The sequence below is a fragment of the Gekko japonicus genome, unplaced genomic scaffold (genome assembly GCF_001447785.1).
Source record: "Gekko japonicus isolate JY-2015 unplaced genomic scaffold, Gekko_japonicus_V1.1 scaffold1179, whole genome shotgun sequence".
Taxonomy (NCBI): Eukaryota; Metazoa; Chordata; class Lepidosauria; order Squamata; family Gekkonidae; genus Gekko; species Gekko japonicus.
The window spans coordinates 561736-579074 of record NW_015160875.1 but is presented as its reverse complement, the minus strand read 5'-3'; the positions used below and the strand labels follow the sequence as shown (position 1 = coordinate 579074).

Here is a 17339-nt window from a genome sequence, read left to right as displayed (position 1 = left end):
TGTTTGCCCTCTTCTCGGCATGGAACAGGGGTCAATGGTGTGTGTGTTTGGGGGAGGTATTTGTGAATTTCCTGCATTGGGCAGGGGGTTGGACTAGATGCCAGTAGCTCACAGTGTAGCATTTCTGCTCACAAGACTCCACAGCTTAGAGGGAGCCTGGGACTAGCCAGGATCAAAGGGGTTATTTTTTGGTATTTTTTATATGTGCATGTGTGTGTGCGTGCGCACACCTGAAAGTCATGGCGCCCTCTGGTGACTGACCCCTTCTGGAGGCCTGGAGGAAATTCAGAGATGTGGCTGAAGAAAGCCCGCCCCCACCTCTGGTATTCCAAGGAGGTCTCCCATCCAAATACTAACCAGAGCCGACCCTGCTTAGCTTCCGAGATCTGATCATAGGGAACACTTTCCCTATGAGGAAAGGTTGCTTAGGGCTCTCTAGCTTGGACAAACGACGGCTGAGGGGTGACATGATTGAGGTTTATAAGATTATACATGGGATAGAGCAGGTAGAGAAAGAGGTACTTTTCTCCCTTTCTCACAATACAAGAACTCCTTGTGGGCACTCCATGAAATTGCTGAGCGGTCGGGTTAGAATGGATAAGAGGAAGTCCTTCTTCACCCAAAGAGTGATTAACACTTGGAATTCACTGCCACAGGAAGTGGTGGCGGCTACAAGCATGGACGGCTTCAAAAGGGAATTAGATAAGCATCTGCAGCAGAGGTCCATCAGTGGCTATTAGCCACAAGGGATAGATAGGGACTCTGGGGCAAGTGATGCTGTGTCTTAGGGGGGGTCAACAGTGGGAGGGCTTTTAATGTCCTGGCCCCACTGCTGGACCTCCTGAGGGCACCTGGTATTTCTGGCCACTGTGTCACACAGAGTGTTGGACTGGATGGGCCTTTGGCCTGATCCAACATTGGCATCTCTTATGTTCTTATGACTTGCCTGGGCTACCCAGGACAGGGCTGGATCAAGGTATTCTTGAACTGGGTCAGCGCTTTGAACGGCAGAAGACCTGCGGCTAAAGATCAGGCGTGACGGCTGCTGCTCCGTTATTTTCGGCTCCGCTCTCACAGCGGAATCGGCTTTCAAAGACGACGACGGAGGCCCTCGCTGCTCTTCAATAAAAGGGCCGCACACCCGCTGAACGACACCCTCTTTATTCAAAAATATATTTATCAGACATTTCAGAATATACTGCTGCTTAAATGGCAGCCTATACCGCTAAGTTTGTCTCTAAATCAATTCACATATAGATTTTACGAAAACGCTTTGATCTTGAGACAACCCCCCCCCCCCGAGTGCCCGACACACCCTCCCTGACCAGGTGAATCAAATTAAATTTGCAAGGTTTCAGTTATGTTAAAATAAAGCATAAAAACATTTTGCAGGGGAGGGGGGGGGGGAGAAACCCAGAAGCCATTGCTATTTCTTCAAACTCCGAATATTGTACTCACAGCAAAAGTCACTCAAACAATCCCACTTGGGATGCCCGGACCCGTGTGTTTACCCTAAACTTCCTGTTCGTCTAGAAATGAGACAGAGTCACAAAAAGCCGCTTTTCATGGGGAGACCACCGCAGACTGGAGGCTCATTTTCAGAGCCCCCCGGATAGAAAGGTGGCTTCACGAAAGCCCCTGGACAACACAGTGGTGCCGTGTCTCTGAAACCAACCTGGGCGGACTTTCTTCAGAGGAGACATGCGTCTTGTGGCCTCAACAGGGAAGGAAATTTTCAGTTTAAAACTCAAAAGACTGGATGCACTGTGCCTTGGGGAAGGAACACATTTGTCCCAGCGGCATTTGGCAAAACTTGACACAGACGGCCGGGCGCTTGTGGGCACGACGAAGGAAAAGCCCATCGGATCCCATCCGTGCCTGGGGAAGGTCAACTCCCTCCTCTCAAGCCAGAGGGTGCTGGGACGTCTCTGGCAGTGGGCAGCCCGATGGCAACTTGTCCCTTACTTCAGGAGGGGAAATCCCCAGATAGAGCACGACCAGCCTCCGTGAACATAACATACAAATGACAGGTGCACGGATATTGCTACGGGTTGGTCAAGGGAGAGAAACAGCCGCTGTGAACCCAGACGGATCGACGCCAATCAACCACGGGCATTAACCGGCTGGAAAACTCCTCCGCACCCTCTTGCGCATTCCAGTGGGGCTGGACCCACGACTCTCTTGAGGATCGTGGCAACAAACAACTGGCCTCCTGCTAAAGTCTACAGATTAAATTTAGGCTATTTCAGAGCCGGGGCTGCTTCCGCGCTCGGACGCACGGCCGCGGCAGATTGAGAGGGTGAGGGGAGACGACTGGGGCCCAAACCCAGACAAAAGGGGAACCTGAGCGAGACCGCCCATGGAGGAGCGCGGGCCCATGTGCAGCATGGCAAGGGGGAACGCGCACTCGCCTCACGGTCACGGGGACGTGTTTTGGTTGCTTGTGGCCCTGCACGCCGCAAAGGGACACAAGCCACACCCAGCCGGGGTCATCCGTGAAGCGGAAGTCCCGCCCCTTCCCTAAAAGGGATACAACTGGTGAGCCCCCCCCCCACCCGAAATCAAGGCTGACACAACACAAAACCGATTTAGAAAACCACCCGGTTCTTTTTTATACCGGGGTGGGGGGCAAAGCAGAAATTAACATTCTTTTTGCTGAAAAAAGTAGAAGCAGAGAGAGAGAGCGCGCGCGAGAGACACACACACATGATTCACAGGGTCTGCCGTAGAAACTGGATGTACTAAGGGGAGCCCCGTGTGAATGTGATCCTTTTTGTGTGCCAAATGCGAGAGAGGTGGCCTTCTTCCGAAGAACCGGTAGCCGCCCCCGCCCCGTCAACATGAGGGGCGGCACGCGCCGCGGAGAGGGTCGGAGGAGGGCCTCTGTCTGTTCCTTCCTGTGCCGGAGAGCGGGGAAGGAGGAGGATCTCCAGTCGTCCCGAGTAGTTCTGCTGGAAGGAGGGGTGGGAAGGGGTGGGAACGCGGACCCCCCGCGAGGGGCCTTAGTCAGTCGAGAACAGGTCCCCGGCGGACGGCAGTGGTGCCAACCCTCCTGTCACGTTGGGCAAGAGCGAAAGGTCGGGCAGGCTCTGGATGTGGGACTTGAGCTCCTTGCGGACCTGCGTGACCCGAGCCAGCTTCTGCTTGTACTCCTGCGGGAACCAAACACAGCAGAGGGTAGAGTTAGAGATGGCTTCTTTCCCCCTCGCCCCGCGTCTCTGGCAGCACAGAGAGGCGGGGGACCAGGAACACGACCGACAGACCCCTGGCCCCTCAAATCGCCCACCAAGCGTGAATCCCACCGCCAACCAAGGCTCCCTCTAAGCTGTGCAGCCTTGTGAGAACGGGCGCCATTTTTAAAAAAATCATTGATTCTGCGCATGCGCGAATAACCAAGGACGCAATATCATGCCTATGCGCATGCTCAAACTTTTTTGTTTTTTAAAAAGCCACTGCGCGCCCGTCTCATTTAGTGGACACCATCTAGACAATCCACAACGGAAGCAGCACACAGTAAGGCAATTCCCCCGGGGGATGTCCGGTCGTGCGAAAAGATCGGGATCAAATTTGAGCTGGCATAATGGTGGGATTCGCTGCCCCTCTGAACCCACCCAGGGAGGGTCAGTTCTCCTTCCTGACCACCAGGTGGCATCCCACAGAGATCCAGGTCTCCTGCTTAGGATCTTCCTGACTACCCCTGCCCTGTGGGAGACAAGAGACCAAGCCCATGTTTACTCGGCCGCAAATCCTACTTTGTTTAGTAAAGCTTCTTGCTGCTAAGGAAGTGTACATAGGGTGGTGGCCTTAATTTTGGAGTTAGGAGGTAGCGGGGGGGGGAATCTGCTTGGAAGGAGACCAACTTAGAGCATGGACATTAGGGCTGCCAACTCTGGGCTGGAAAATTCCTGGAGATTTGGGGTTGGGGCACAGGGGGGTCGGTAGCTCGGCAGTTCGAGACCCGAGTGCCGCGTGATGGAGTGAGCTCCCATCTCTGGCCCCAGCTCCTGCCAACCTAGCAGTTTGAATTGCAAGTAGGTAAATAGGCACTGTTTCGTTGGGAAGGTAACAGCGTTCCGTGCTCCTCGGCGTCTAGTCACGCCGGCCGCATGACCACGGAAAAGTCTTCGGACAGCGCTGGCTCTTTGGCTTGGAAAGGGAGATGAGCACCGCATCCCTAGAGTTGGATTCGACTGGCTTTCGAGCAAGTGGTCTCAGCAGGGACGCAATGCCATACAGCCTACCTGCCCCCACCCCCCGCCTCAAAGCCATTTTTCTCCAGGGAAACTGATCTCTTTCAGCTGGAGAACAGTTGTAATTCTGGGAGATCTCCAGGCCCGTCCTGGAGGTTGGCAAGCCAAATGTACAGACACAGGGCTGAAGCTGCTTGATACTAAGTCAGATCCTGGGTTTGCCCAGGTCAGTACAGTCTACTCTGCCCGGCAAAAGCTCCTTCATGTCACCAACTACCTGCTCCTTTTAGCTGGGGATGCTGGGGGTTGAACCTGGGACCTTCGGAATCCAAAGCCAAGGCCTCTGCCAATGAGCCAAACCCCCTCCCTTTGTGTCATGCAGGAAGGTTGAGATGTAAAGCAAAAACTGTCCTGAATGTCCATCTGCTGGTTTAGAAACCTGGGAAAAGCCTATTTTTTACATGTAGAGGAAGAGTTGGCTTTTATACCCCACCCTTCACTACCCGAAGGAGTCTCGGAGCGGCTTACAACCTCCTTTCCCTGCCCCTCCCTGCAACAGACCCCCTGTGAGGTAGGCGGGGCTGAGAGCGCTCTCTCGAGGGCTGCTCTTGAGAGAACACCTCTTGACAGAACGATGGCGTGCCCAAGGTCACCCAGCGGCTGCGAGTGGAGGAGTGGGGAATCAAACCCGATTCTCCCCGATTAGAGTCCCTGCACTTAACCACTACGCCCAACTGGCACAGAGTCAACAGCAGTTGTGGTGGATACTCTGCACATACTCTGCACAAACAGCACAGGACAGAGGAAGGCGTGGAAACGAACAGGGATGCTGGGCTGAGAGGGAGAAAGGAGTGCCTTGAAACGTCTACAGATGAGACAGGAAACAACTGGGCCTCCAACCTGATCACTGAGTGGGGAGAACAGGACGGAAGGGGGCACTCCTTCAGGGCATGTGGGGTGGAGTGGAGGAGAAAGAGGGCACATGGCAGGTGGGGAGGGGAGCGCACAGATCTCAGTCTACAAGTCTGGCTCAGCCCATCTCTGGCTTCCAGAGGGCCTTGCGCGCCTCCTTATGCCGAGGGAAATCCGGGCTTGCCTCCCAATCGATTATGTGTGCGTGTCAGCAAAAAGAAATGCCCCCAGATTTCAGTCACTACCCAGCTTGTCTCTGGGGCAAGCAGAGAGCAACAGAGAAAATTAACTGGGCCGGCCTCCGCATACACCAAAGCCCATCTGTTTTAAAAGCACACACACACACAGTGTTCTGTCTTGCATCAGCTACACATTCCGAAGTCCTCAGGTTTGTTGGGGAAGGACGTGAGGACTGTGTGTCACGTGCGCGATGGGACCCGTGCCTCATCCCTGTTGCAACCACAGCATGCAGGGAGAAGCGGCTTTCGTCAACCCTCCCCAGCCAGTTTGGTGTCGTGGTGAAGTGCGCGGACTCGAATCTGGGAGAACCGAGTTTGATTCCCCACTCCTCCACTTGCACCTGGCTGGATGACCTTGGGCAAGCCGTAGTTCTGACAAGAGCTGTCCTTGAAAAAGAGCCGTTTCTGTCAGAGCTCTCTCAGCCCCACCGACCTCCCAGGGGGTCTGTTGTTGTGGGGAGGGGGAGGGGAAGGAGTTTGTCAGCTGCTCTGAGACTCCTTTGGGTAGTGAAGGGTGGGGTATAAATCCAATCTCCTCCTCTTCTTCTTCTTCCCCATGTGCTGGTTTCACGTTTCTGCAAACAGAAAAGAGCAAAGCCGGTGTGTGTCTGGAAGGCACAGAACTCCCATTGGACGTGTGATACAAAATCCTTGTGTCTGGGTCCTGACCCGGGTAGCCCAGGCAAGCTCGATCTCATCAGGTCTCGGGAGCTAAGCAGGGCTGACCCTGGCAGGTATTTGGATGGAGACCTCCAGAGAATGCCAGGGCCGGGATGCCAGAGGCAGGCGATCAAGCTATTTCTCTGAACATCCTCCGGGTCCCGGGAGGAGTTGCCAGAGGTCGCCATGACTTCCAGGCACGGGCGCACACTCAAATGCTAAAATACCAAAACCAAAAATCCTTCTGTCCAGTGTTCCCTCTAAGCTGAGTTAGAGTGAGCGTGGCTCACAGTTTTTTAGCTTCTGGCTCACACATTTTTTGTCTTTGCTCAGGAAGGATGACTCTGGAGAGCAGACTAATTTATGCAGCAGCCAAATCGCTCGCTGACAACTTTAATGTCCGTAGCTCACAAAGTAGAATTTTTTCCTCACAAGACTCCAGAGCTTAGAGGGAGCATTGCTTGTGTCCGTGATGTGTAGAAGGAGCCTCAGTAGCACAGATTCTGCTTGGCATGCAGAAGGTCCCAGGTTCAATCCCCAGCATCTCCAAATCAAGGATCAGGTAGTAGGTAATGTGAAAGAACTCAACCAGCGTCTCCGGAGAGTCTCTAGCAGTCTAACCGGACTGGCCGGGAATGAGTAATTCAAACAAGCCGCGTGGGAAGAAACCCAAGAGCATCTGTCTGCCAACTTCATCATGCTTCCCTAGAGCCAGTCTGGTGTTGTGGTTAAGAGTGGCAGACTCTGATCTGGAGAATTGGGTTGGATTCCCCACGCCTCCTCCACGTGCAGCCAGCTGGGCCACAGAAGGAGCTAGAGTTGCAGGCCGCCAAAGGATCTTCGGACAAACAATCCTGGCTATACTACGCCGACTGCTGTACGATTATTATTATTAAACATAAGAACATAAGAGAAGCCAAATGTTGGATCAGGCCAATGGCCCATCCAGTCCAACACTCTGTCACACAGGGGCCAAAAATACCCGGTGCCCTCAGGAGGTCCAGCAGTGGGGCCAGGACACTAGAAGCCGTCCCACTGTTGCCCCCCGCCCAAGCACCAAGAATACAGGGCATCCCTTGCCCCAGACCGAGAGCTCCTATCTATGCCTTGTGGCTAATAGCCACTGATGGACCTCTGCTCCATATGCTTATCCAATTCCCTCTTATAAGAACATAAGAGAAGCCAGTGTTGGATCAGGCCAATGACCCATCCAGTCCAACACTCTGTGTCACACAGTGGTCAAAAATACCAGGTCCCATCAAGGGATCTAGAAGTGGGGCCAGGACACCAGGAGCCCTCCCACTGTTGCCCCCTCCCTCCCCGCAAGCACCAAGAATACAGAGCATCACTTGCCCCAGCCTGAGAGTTCCTCTCTATGCCTTGTGGCTAAGAGCCACTGATGGACCTCTGCTCCAGATGTTTATCTAATTCCCACTTATAAGAACATAAGAGAAGCCAATGTTGGATCAGGCCAATGACCCATCCAGTCCAACACTCTGTCATACAGGGGCCAAAAGTACCAGGTGCACTCAGGAGGTCCAGCAGTGGGGCCAGGACACCAGAAGCCCTCCTACTGTTGACCCCCCCAGCACCAAGAATACAGAGCATCACTTGCCACAGACCGACAGTTCCTATCTATATCTTGTGGCTAATAGCCACTGATGGACCTCTGCTCCATATATTTATCCAATTCCCTCTTGAAGCTGTCCATGCTTGTAGCCGCCACCACCTCCTCTGTGGCAGTGAATTCCATGTGCTCATCACTCTTTGGGAGAAGGACTTCCTTATTATGCTTCCCTGTCTCTTACACGCTCAGGGAAGGGGAAGCCACACACACACACACACACACACACACTCACACACACTGCACTCTACTAAGGAATTCTGAAGGGCAGAGGGGTTTGGAAGGGCACAAGAACCACAGAGGGTAGGTTGACATTATTTATTTATTTATTTCATTCAGCTTATATACCGCTCCTTCCCGAAGGCTCGGAGCGGTTTACAGAGAAGTATTTAACGTTTCTAACTAGGGCCACACAGTACAGGGAAGAAATGAATGCCTACCAGGCACCCGAGCAGGATGTGTTCATGGTAGAACATGAGACGCCAATGTTGGATCAGGCCAAAGGCCCATCCAGTCCAACACTCTGTGTCACAGAGTGGCCAAAAACACCAGGTGCCATCGGGAGGTCCAGCAGTGGGGCCAGACATTAGAAACCCTCCCACTGTTGACCCCCCCAAGCACCAAGAAGACAGAGCATCCCTTGCCCCAGCCTGTGAGTTCCTATCTATACCGGTGCGCGGAGGATACTGCAGTGGATGCCCTAGAGGGAAGCCATGGCCAGCTCTGCTAGAAAGAAGAAGGGGGACCGGCAGCTTCATCGTTAAGGGACAATTCCTTCTAGCCTGCCTTGGGATACGGACAGAAAAAGTTCTCCCCTACCGGTGTGAAACCTGTAAGAACAAATTGGATAAGATTTGGCTTACCACTAATGAGAAAATAATTCAAAATGCATATGATTTGTTGTTGGCGGGTTATATGTTAGAGGACATAATAAAACCATCTATGATCTCCTGGGTGGAAGGTACTGGCCACAGTTTTGACACAGATGCGTGGTCAAAAATATGGAAGACTTCCAGACTCATGAGGGCCACAACATATAAAGAGAATATATAGAAGATGTTCTATAGATGGCATTGGTCACCAGAAAAAATCGTGAAATGTTACAAAGACTCTACAAATAAAGGCTGGAAATGTAAAAAGCGGTTGGTACATTTTACCATATGTTGTGAATTGTACAAAAATCCAAAAGTATTGGCGTAAGGTACAGAAGGTAATTTTGGAAATTACGGATGTGAATTTGAAACTAGAACCTGAATGTTATTTGTTGAACATGATTCCAGAAAATACTAGACAATGTGATATGTATTTAATGATAATGATAGTAACATCTGCTAGAATTATATGGGCTAAATATTGGAAATCGGACAAAATTCCGAGTGAGGAAGAATTGACTAATAAACTGTTAAATTTAGCAGAACTGGATGAAGTGAACGTATTAATGCAAGGCAAAGATGACAAAGTTTATCTGAAAAGATGGCCGAGGGTCTATACATGGATGAAAGACAAAGAAAAATGACAGACTCGAATCATATTGAAACATGAAATATGTATGTTTGTTTATACTTGTGAAAACAATTAAAAATACTGTAAACAAAACCAGAAACAGGTTCTCCCCAACACTCTTGAGCCCCAGCCCAATGCCTGCCAAAAAGGCGCTGCTGGAAAATGGACAGGCAATGATAGATGCTGGGGGGGGGGGAGGAATGGTCAGATCTTGCTATCCCTTGCCCAAGAATGCAGGGGGGGCAGAGACGGTGGATTCCTTCTCCAGTCTCAGGGAAGATAAGCCAGGCTGCCCGCTGGCTGATAAAGGGACCCCTGGAGGCCCCGTGAAGACCCAATTCCTAGCCAGAGCGGACTGTTTTCCTCCCTCTCTGGAGGGGGGGGGGAACTGTGTCTTTCCATCCAAGGTGGGGAGGGGTGTCAGGAGAACAGTCCATTCAGCACACGGGACATGGGTGGTGCTTCCTGGAACATTCAGAAAGGGAGACTTCGTTCTTTGAAGCACGACGATTCCCCGTTCTGAAGTGCCTCCTGGTATCAGCACTGGGTTGGAGAAGCTAAACAAAACACGATTAACACATAAGAACATAAGAACATAAGAGACGCCAATGTTGGATCAGGCCAAAGGCCCATCCAGTCCAACACACTGTGTCACACAGTGGCCAGAAATACCAGTGCCATCAGGAGGTCCAGCAGTGGGGCCAGGACATTAGAAGCCCACCCACTGTTGACCCCCCCCCAAGCACCAAGAAGACAGAGCATCATTTGCCCCAGAGCCCCTAGCTATACCTTGTGGCTAATAGCCACTGATGGACCTCTGCTCCATATGCTTATCTAATTCCCTTTTGAAGCCGTCCATGCTTGTAGCACCCACCACTTCCTGTGGCAGTGAATTCCATGTGTTAATCACTCTTCGGGTGAAGAAGTACTTCCTTTTATCCGTTCTAACCCGACCGCTCTGCAGTTTCATGGAGTGCCCACGAGTTCTTGGATTGTGAGAAAGGGAGAAAAGTACCTCTTTCTCTACCTGCTCTTTCCCATGCATAATCTTATAAACCTCGATCATGTCACCCCTCAGTCGTCTTTTCTCCAAGCTAAAGAGCCCTAAGCGCTTTAACCTTTCCTCATAGGGAAAGTGTTCCAACCCTTTTATCATTCGAGTTGCCCTTTTCTGCACTTTTCCCAAAGCTATAATATCCTTTTTAAGGTGTGGTGCCCAGAACTGCACACAGTATTCCAAATGAGGTCTCACCATTGATTTATATAGGGGCATTATTATATTGGCTGATCTGTTTTCAATACCCTTCCTAATAATCCCCAGCATAGCATTGGCCTTCTTTATTGCAGTCACACACTGTCTCGACATTTTCAGTGAGTTATCCACTACAACTCCAAGATCTCTCTCTTGCTCAGTCTCTGCCAGTTCAGACCCCATCAATGTGTATTTATATTTAGGATTTTTGGCTCCAATGTGCATCACCTTGCACTTGGCCACATTGAACCCCATTTGCCATGTTGACGCCCACTCGCCCATCCTTGACAGATCCCCTTGGAGTGCCTCACAATCCTCACTGGTTTTCACCACCCTGAACAACTTTGTATCATCCGCAAATTTAGCCACTTCACTGCTTACTCCCATCTCCAAATCATTAATGAACAAGTTAAAAAGCAGTGGACCAAGTACTGATCCCTGCGGTACCCCACTGCTTACCACCCTCCACTGAGAAAATTGCCCACCTACACTCACTCTCTGTTTTCTATGAACTAGCCAGTTTTTGATCCATAAAAACTAGCCAGTTTTTGAACACATGATTAACACAAGGAATTCACTGCCACAGGAGGTGGTGGTGGCTACAAGCATGGACGGCTTCAAGAGGGAACTGGATAAACATATGGAGCAGAGGTCCATCAGTGGCTATTAGCCACAAGGTGTAGATAGGAACTCTCAGTTTGGGGCCAGTGATGCTCTGTATTCTTGGTGCTTTGGGAGGGGGGGCAACAGTGGGAGGGCTTCTGGTGTCCTGGCCCCATTGCTGGACCTCTTGATGGCACCCGGTATGTTTGGCCACAGTGTGACACAGAGTGTTGGACCTGATCCAACATTGGCTTCTCTTATGTTCTTATGTTATCCCCCCCCACACACACACACACTGAAAACAACCCAAGAGTAAGGCAGGGAGGTGGGCACGGAGCTGCCTTCTTAAACAGGTTCACTTGCTCTGAGCCCCATCCCAGGGGCCCCGATCTGTTCCCGCTGTCTGTAACATCGTCTGGACACTTCCCTTTGCAGGCATTTATTCTACCCTGGCAGAGTAGAACAGCCCTGGCTCTGAAATCCTTTTTTACGGACAAGTGACAGGAAACCGCTTTGAAGAAGGTGATTTCAGCAATCGGTGGTCTTCAGAAAACAGCCGTGTCAGAAACGGTCTGCGTTCCACGTGCAAAGGCTTTCAAACACCTGAAAGGCTAAGGATTCTGTGGCCAAATCCAACGAACGGCACTCATGCTCAGAAGCCGGATCCTGATGTTTCTGGAATCACCACCCACCTGCCATACCAGGGAGGAGGGAAGAGGAGAAAAGTTGGGCTGCTGCATGATAAACCCCTCGCATTCACCTTAGAGGTCAGGCTAAGGAGAGGGCAGAGGAAGAGAAGACGCTCCATGAATTTTGGTACAACTTATTATAGGCAAGATGGGAGGGGCTGCTGTTCAAAGAGAGCCAGTTTGGTGTAGTGGTGAAGTGGGCGGACTCTAATCTGGGAGAACTGGGTTTGATTCCCCCACTCCTCCACTTGCAGCTGCTGGATGACCTTGGGCAAGCCACAGTTCTCTCAGAGCTGCTCTCGATAGAGCTCTCTCAGCCCCACCCACCTCACCGGGTGTCTGTTGTGGGGAGGGGAAGGGAAAGGAGTTTGTAAGCCGCTCTGAGACTCCAAGTGAAGGGCGGGGTACAAATCCAATCTCTTCTTCTTCTTCTTCTTCAGTGGAAGAACCTCTGCTTGGCACACAGAAGGTCCCAGGCTCAAACCCTGCCCTCTCCAGCTAAAAGGACCAGGCAGGACAGAAGCCTCTGTCCATCTGAGTCGACAAGACTGACTTCGACAGACTGAGAGTCTGATTCAGTATCAGGCCGCTTCCCTCCATCTCGTTGCGTTTTCCTTGCTTGTTAATTCTCTAGCGTAGCAGTGAAAACTAAAAGGAGCCGTTGTCAAACACACTAGATTGGAACAGCATCTCTGGAATTCCCAGGAAACCTGACCTGGCAGATTTGCCCGAATGGACAAAAGCCATCTGAACAGAGGTGGTCCAGGTCGCCATGCCGTGGTAGTGACAGGCCGATGTGATTTCTCAAGCTGCTTTAACAGGAACGACATTTGAGTGCCATACTTTATCGCCCTGTTTAGCTCAATTTATGACGACGTCCACGGGGATTTCAAAGTGGTGACACCTTGGTGATGCCTTCGAGATGTGTGGGAACCTCCAAAACCCGACCAAAGACTACGTCCCTCATGCTCGCGACGGGAACTTCTTTTTCACCCCCTTCTCTGGTAAATTAACATAGTAGGCTGTTTCAACAGGGGGTTCTGGCTCACTCGAGAGGAATACAGGGAAGAGAAGAGAATTGGATTTATACCCCGCCCTTCACACGGAGTCTCAGAGCGGCTTACAGTCTCCTTTCCCTTCCCCTCCCCACAACCGACACCCTGTGAGGTAGGTGGGGCTGAGAGAGCTCTGACAGAAACTGCTCTTTTTCAAGAACAGCTGTTATCAGAACTATAGCTTGCCCAAGGTCATCCAGCAGCTGAAAGTGGAGGAGTGGGGAATCAAACCCCAGATTTCCCAGATTAGAGTCTGCGCGCTTCACCACGGCACCAAACTGGCTACACTTAAACAAACTAGAGAAGAGAAGAAGAAGAGGAGAAGAGATTGGATTTATACCCCGCCCTTCACTTGGAGTCTCAGAGCAGCTTACAAACTCCTTTCCCTTCCTCTCCCCACAACAGACACCCTGTGAGGTGGGTGGGGCTGAGAGAGCTCTGACAGAAACTGCTCTTTTTCAAGGACAGCTGTGCCAAAGCTTGTGACTGACCCAAGGTCACATCAGCAGGAGCAAGTGGAGGAGCGGGGAATCAAACCCGGTTCTCCCAGATTAGACTCCGCACACCAAAGCAAGGTCTCCAGGCCCTGCTGGACCTCTGGGGGTGTAGAGCGCAGTGCAGGACCTAGGAGCATTCTGGAGTAGCTTTATGGGGATGCTCAAAGAGAGACAGTGGATCTGTGCCAACACTAGCCACTTCCAGAATCGTATCACCGTTACAAATTCCTAGGGCCTGGAAGAGACTGCATTTGCCATTGCCAGAGTTCATTAAAGAGAGTTCAATTACACAGATTCAGGTCTGGGACTTGTAATGAATTAACAGTTACAAAAACAAACCCCAACCCAACAGCACTGTGTCATATTGGAGGGAAAAAATCAGAACCTTGACCTGGTCACTCTGAGCTAACTTACGAGAATGGGAGCTGCTCCTACGCAGATGAGTTTATAATGTCTTGGAACAAGTAAGTTCCAAGAAAAATGCCTGTGTTTATGGGTTGCTGTTATGTGGTGCAATAGTTTCGAGTGAGCGCTGTTTTGAATTGAGCGCTGATGCTTTAAATCAAGGGGCCATGCCTTTTTTGCTAATGCACCAGGGTTGCTTTGAATGGCTGTCAGAATCCGGAATGAGGGAGGCAGCCCTTCTCTGCAGCTGCTGTCTTTGCTGCTGACCCTCCCCCCCTCAACCTCTTGGGGAGCTGAACGTTGTTCAGTCCCTAATGCCAGACAAGCAACCGGCAATTGGGGGTGGTGGGAGTGGGAGAGGTCTGCTGAATGTCAACGGCTGCCCTCTCAGAGACACCCGGAGCATGCGTTTCATGCGCAACAAAACGTCTGTTATCGAGTTATAGCCTCCCAGATCTCAGCCAAAAAAGAAAGATAAAGGAAAGGAAAAAAATGGTCAGTACGAGAGGTAAGGGAAAGGGGCTACACCACAAAGGGGGGGGGGAAGTACCGCTCAGGGGCCAAGGCAGTCCTCAAATGTCTAAGAACTGGTCGGGAGAGCTGAATTAAAAACAGAACATTTAAAGTACTGAAGCACACACATAGCCAGCTTGGTGTCGTGATTAAGTGCTCGGACTCTAACCTGGGAGAACCTGGTTTGATTCCCCACTCGCATCTGCTGGATGATCTTGGGTCAGCCACAAGTTCTCTCACAGCTGTTCTCTCAAGGGCAGTGTCTCTCAGAGCTCAGGGCCCCACCTACCTCCTCCCAGGGTGTCTGTTGTGGGGAGGGGGAGGGAAACAAGTTTGTCAGCCACTCTGAGATTCCGAGTGAAGGGCGGGGTATAAAGCCAATCTCCTCCTCCTCCTCCTCTTCTTCTGTGCACGGACTCTAACCTGGGAGAACTGGGTTTGATTCTCCACTCCTCCACTCCTCCACTTGCACCTGGCTGGATGACCTTGGGTCAGTCACAAGTTCTCTCACAGCTGTTCTCTCAAGGGCAGTGTCTCTCAGAGCTCTCTCAGCCCCACCTACCTCCCAGGGTGTCTGTTGTGGGGAGGGGGAGGGAAACAAGTTTGTCAGCCACTCTGAGATTCCTTTGGGTAGTGAAGCGCAGGGTTTAAATCCAATCTTTTCTTCTTCTTCTACCTCGCAGGGAGTCTGTTGTGGGGAGGGGGAGGGGAAGGAGTTTGTCAGCCGCTCTGAGACTCCTTTGGGTAGTGAAGGGCCATGGGGTATAGATCCAATCTCCTCTTCTTCGTCTTCTTCTTCTTGTATTGAGTCAGACCTCCAGTCTATCCAAGTCAGCATTGCCTGGCAGCAGCTCTCCAGGGTCTCAGGCGGAGGGGGGTCTCTACGGCAAGGGTCCCCAGCCTTTCCAAGTTTGTGGGCGCACAGGGTGGTGGCACCAACCACACAACGGCTGCCACGGGAAGTGGAACCAGCCACAAAATGGCCACTGCCAGAGGTGGAGCCCCCCCCCCCCCACTCAGAGGAAGCCCATGCGCCGGGGAAGAAGAGTGGCAATTTAAAAAATGGAACACAGGAGAAGAGGAGCATGAGAGAGAAGAAAACCAACACTGTTCGGGCGGCTGCCAATGAAGCAACGTCATTTTAATCCGCACAGCCAATCAGATCTCCAACGGCTCACTGGAAGTATTACCGGGCAAAGACCCCACCTGGCCTCACCCTCTTTCCAAAAACACCGAGCAGGCACTGAGAAAGATGCTTGGGGGGGGGGACTGTGATGCCCGTGGGCACCCCGCTGGGGACCCTTGCTGTATGTGGTCCATGAGGCTGGATCTCTTGGATCCACCCTGCTGACAGCACTTCTCCTTCGGTGCCAGGACCCTTGTGCCAATGCAAGAGAGACTCCGAGCCAACAGAAGTCTTCTGGTCCCGGATGCGCGAGCTCTTAGTGGCACGGAGCTATGAGATGCACTCCACAGTTTACAGTTCTAAGTACCCAAGTACCTTTGTGAGGATGTTGGGGGGAGAAAACAAGCTAAAAAGGAGGTAAAGGGGGGGGGGCACAGGAGAACCAAGCGGCCTTGACTGGAATGAGATGGATTCCAACACCCCCCCCCCCCCCCCCCCGCCCCCCCCCCGATTTCATAAGCACTCCTGCTTAATGGAACATTTGCCGCTGATAACCAAATTTCAGATTCCCAAAGAGTCAAGGAGATTGTGCGAGAACAACATCATCGGCAGGGCCAGGAGAACTTGGCAAGAGGGACTTCGGCTTTGAGCCCAGCAATGGCCAACCACTACCTGAGTGGTGGGGGGGGGAAGGAGGAGGAGGAGGAGAAGAGATTGGATTTATACCCCGCCCTTCACTCGGAGTCTCAGAGCGGCTTACAGACGCCTTTCCCTCCCCACAACAGACACCCTGGGAGGTAGGCAGGGCTGAGAGAGCTCTTTCCAGAACTGTCCTTGAGAGAACAGCTCTGACAGAATTATGGCTTGCCCAAGGTCATCCAGCAGCTGCAAGTGGAGGAGTGGGGAATCAGTTCTCCCAGATTAGAGTCCGTGCACTTAACCACTACACCACACTGCCACTGCCCCTTGGCTGGGAGTAAACCTGCTTAGGTGTCCTGCAAGGGCTGCACACAGAAGAGACGAAGAAGAGGAGACTGGATTTATACCCCACCCTTCACTACCCAAGGGAGTCTCAGAGCGGCTTACAAACTCCTTTCCCTTCCCCTCCCCACAACAGACACCCTGTGAGGTAGGCGGGGCTGAGAGAGATCTTTCCTAGAACAGCTCTTTCAAGGACAGCTCTGGCAGAACTACGGCTTGCCCAAGGTCATCCAGCAGCTGCAAGTGGAGGAGTGGGGAATCAAACCCCATTCTCCCAGAACAGAGTCCCCGCACTTAACCACTACACCAAGGTGGCTCTCAAAGAGCCAGTGTGCAAAGGTCCTGCAGTACAAGCAAGCCATCCAAAGAGGCTTTTTGCAAGCTCATGGCCTTTCCCTGACAAAGATTCTTTCTCTGGGCCCCTCTGGACAGACAGCTGGAAGCACCAGAATAAACACTACTAGATTCTGTACCGGGCAAAGCACAAAGGATGATACAGAGGAAGGTCACCAGTTACTGGACGGCTAAACGGACTCCAGGACTCTGCTGGGATACAAGCGGCCTTAAAAGGGAACAGCTGGAGCCTCGGACTTAAAAGTTAACCAAACAAACAAAAAACCCGACCAGGCTTAGTAAAGGCGGCCCCGCTCAGCGTTCACTTGACACGCCAAAGGGGAGCAGACAAACTAAAAACCACAGTGCATAAATTAAGCTTAACCCAAGTGTAGCTAATGAAGCTGCGGTGGCTCAAGTGGTTAAGACGCTGAACTGCAGGCTGTGGAAGGTCAGTAGTTCAGCAGTTGGAGACCTGGGTGCCGCAAGATGGAGTGAGCTCCCTTCTCTAGTTCCAGCTCCTGCCAACCTAGCAGTTCGAAAGCAAGAAATTGCAAGTAGATAAGTAGGGACCACTTCGGTGGGAAGGTCACAGCATTCCGTGCGCCTCGGTGTTTAGTCATTCCGGCCACATGACCACGGAAACGTCTTCGGACAGCACTGGCTCTTCGGCTTTGAAACGGAGATGAGCACCGCAACCCTAGAGTCGGATTTGACTGGCTTTCGAGCAAGGGAACCTTAACCTTTACCTTTTACA

The 17339-nt window shown here is 51.8% G+C and overlaps 1 protein-coding gene across 2 annotated transcripts in view; it reads right to left on the bottom strand.

Annotated features, from left to right (window-relative positions):
• Nucleotides 1-1124: 1124 nt before the first annotated feature.
• The window catches only part of RPRD1B (regulation of nuclear pre-mRNA domain containing 1B), a 76206-nt gene continuing 59991 nt past the window's right edge, over nt 1125-17339 (bottom strand). For both annotated transcript variants that reach the window (XM_015422817.1, XM_015422823.1), the window contains exon 7: nt 1125-3152. In XM_015422817.1, coding sequence (XP_015278303.1) covers nt 3003-3152 — 150 coding nt within the window. In that variant the 3' untranslated portion in view covers nt 1125-3002. The remainder of the gene's footprint in view (nt 3153-17339) is intronic.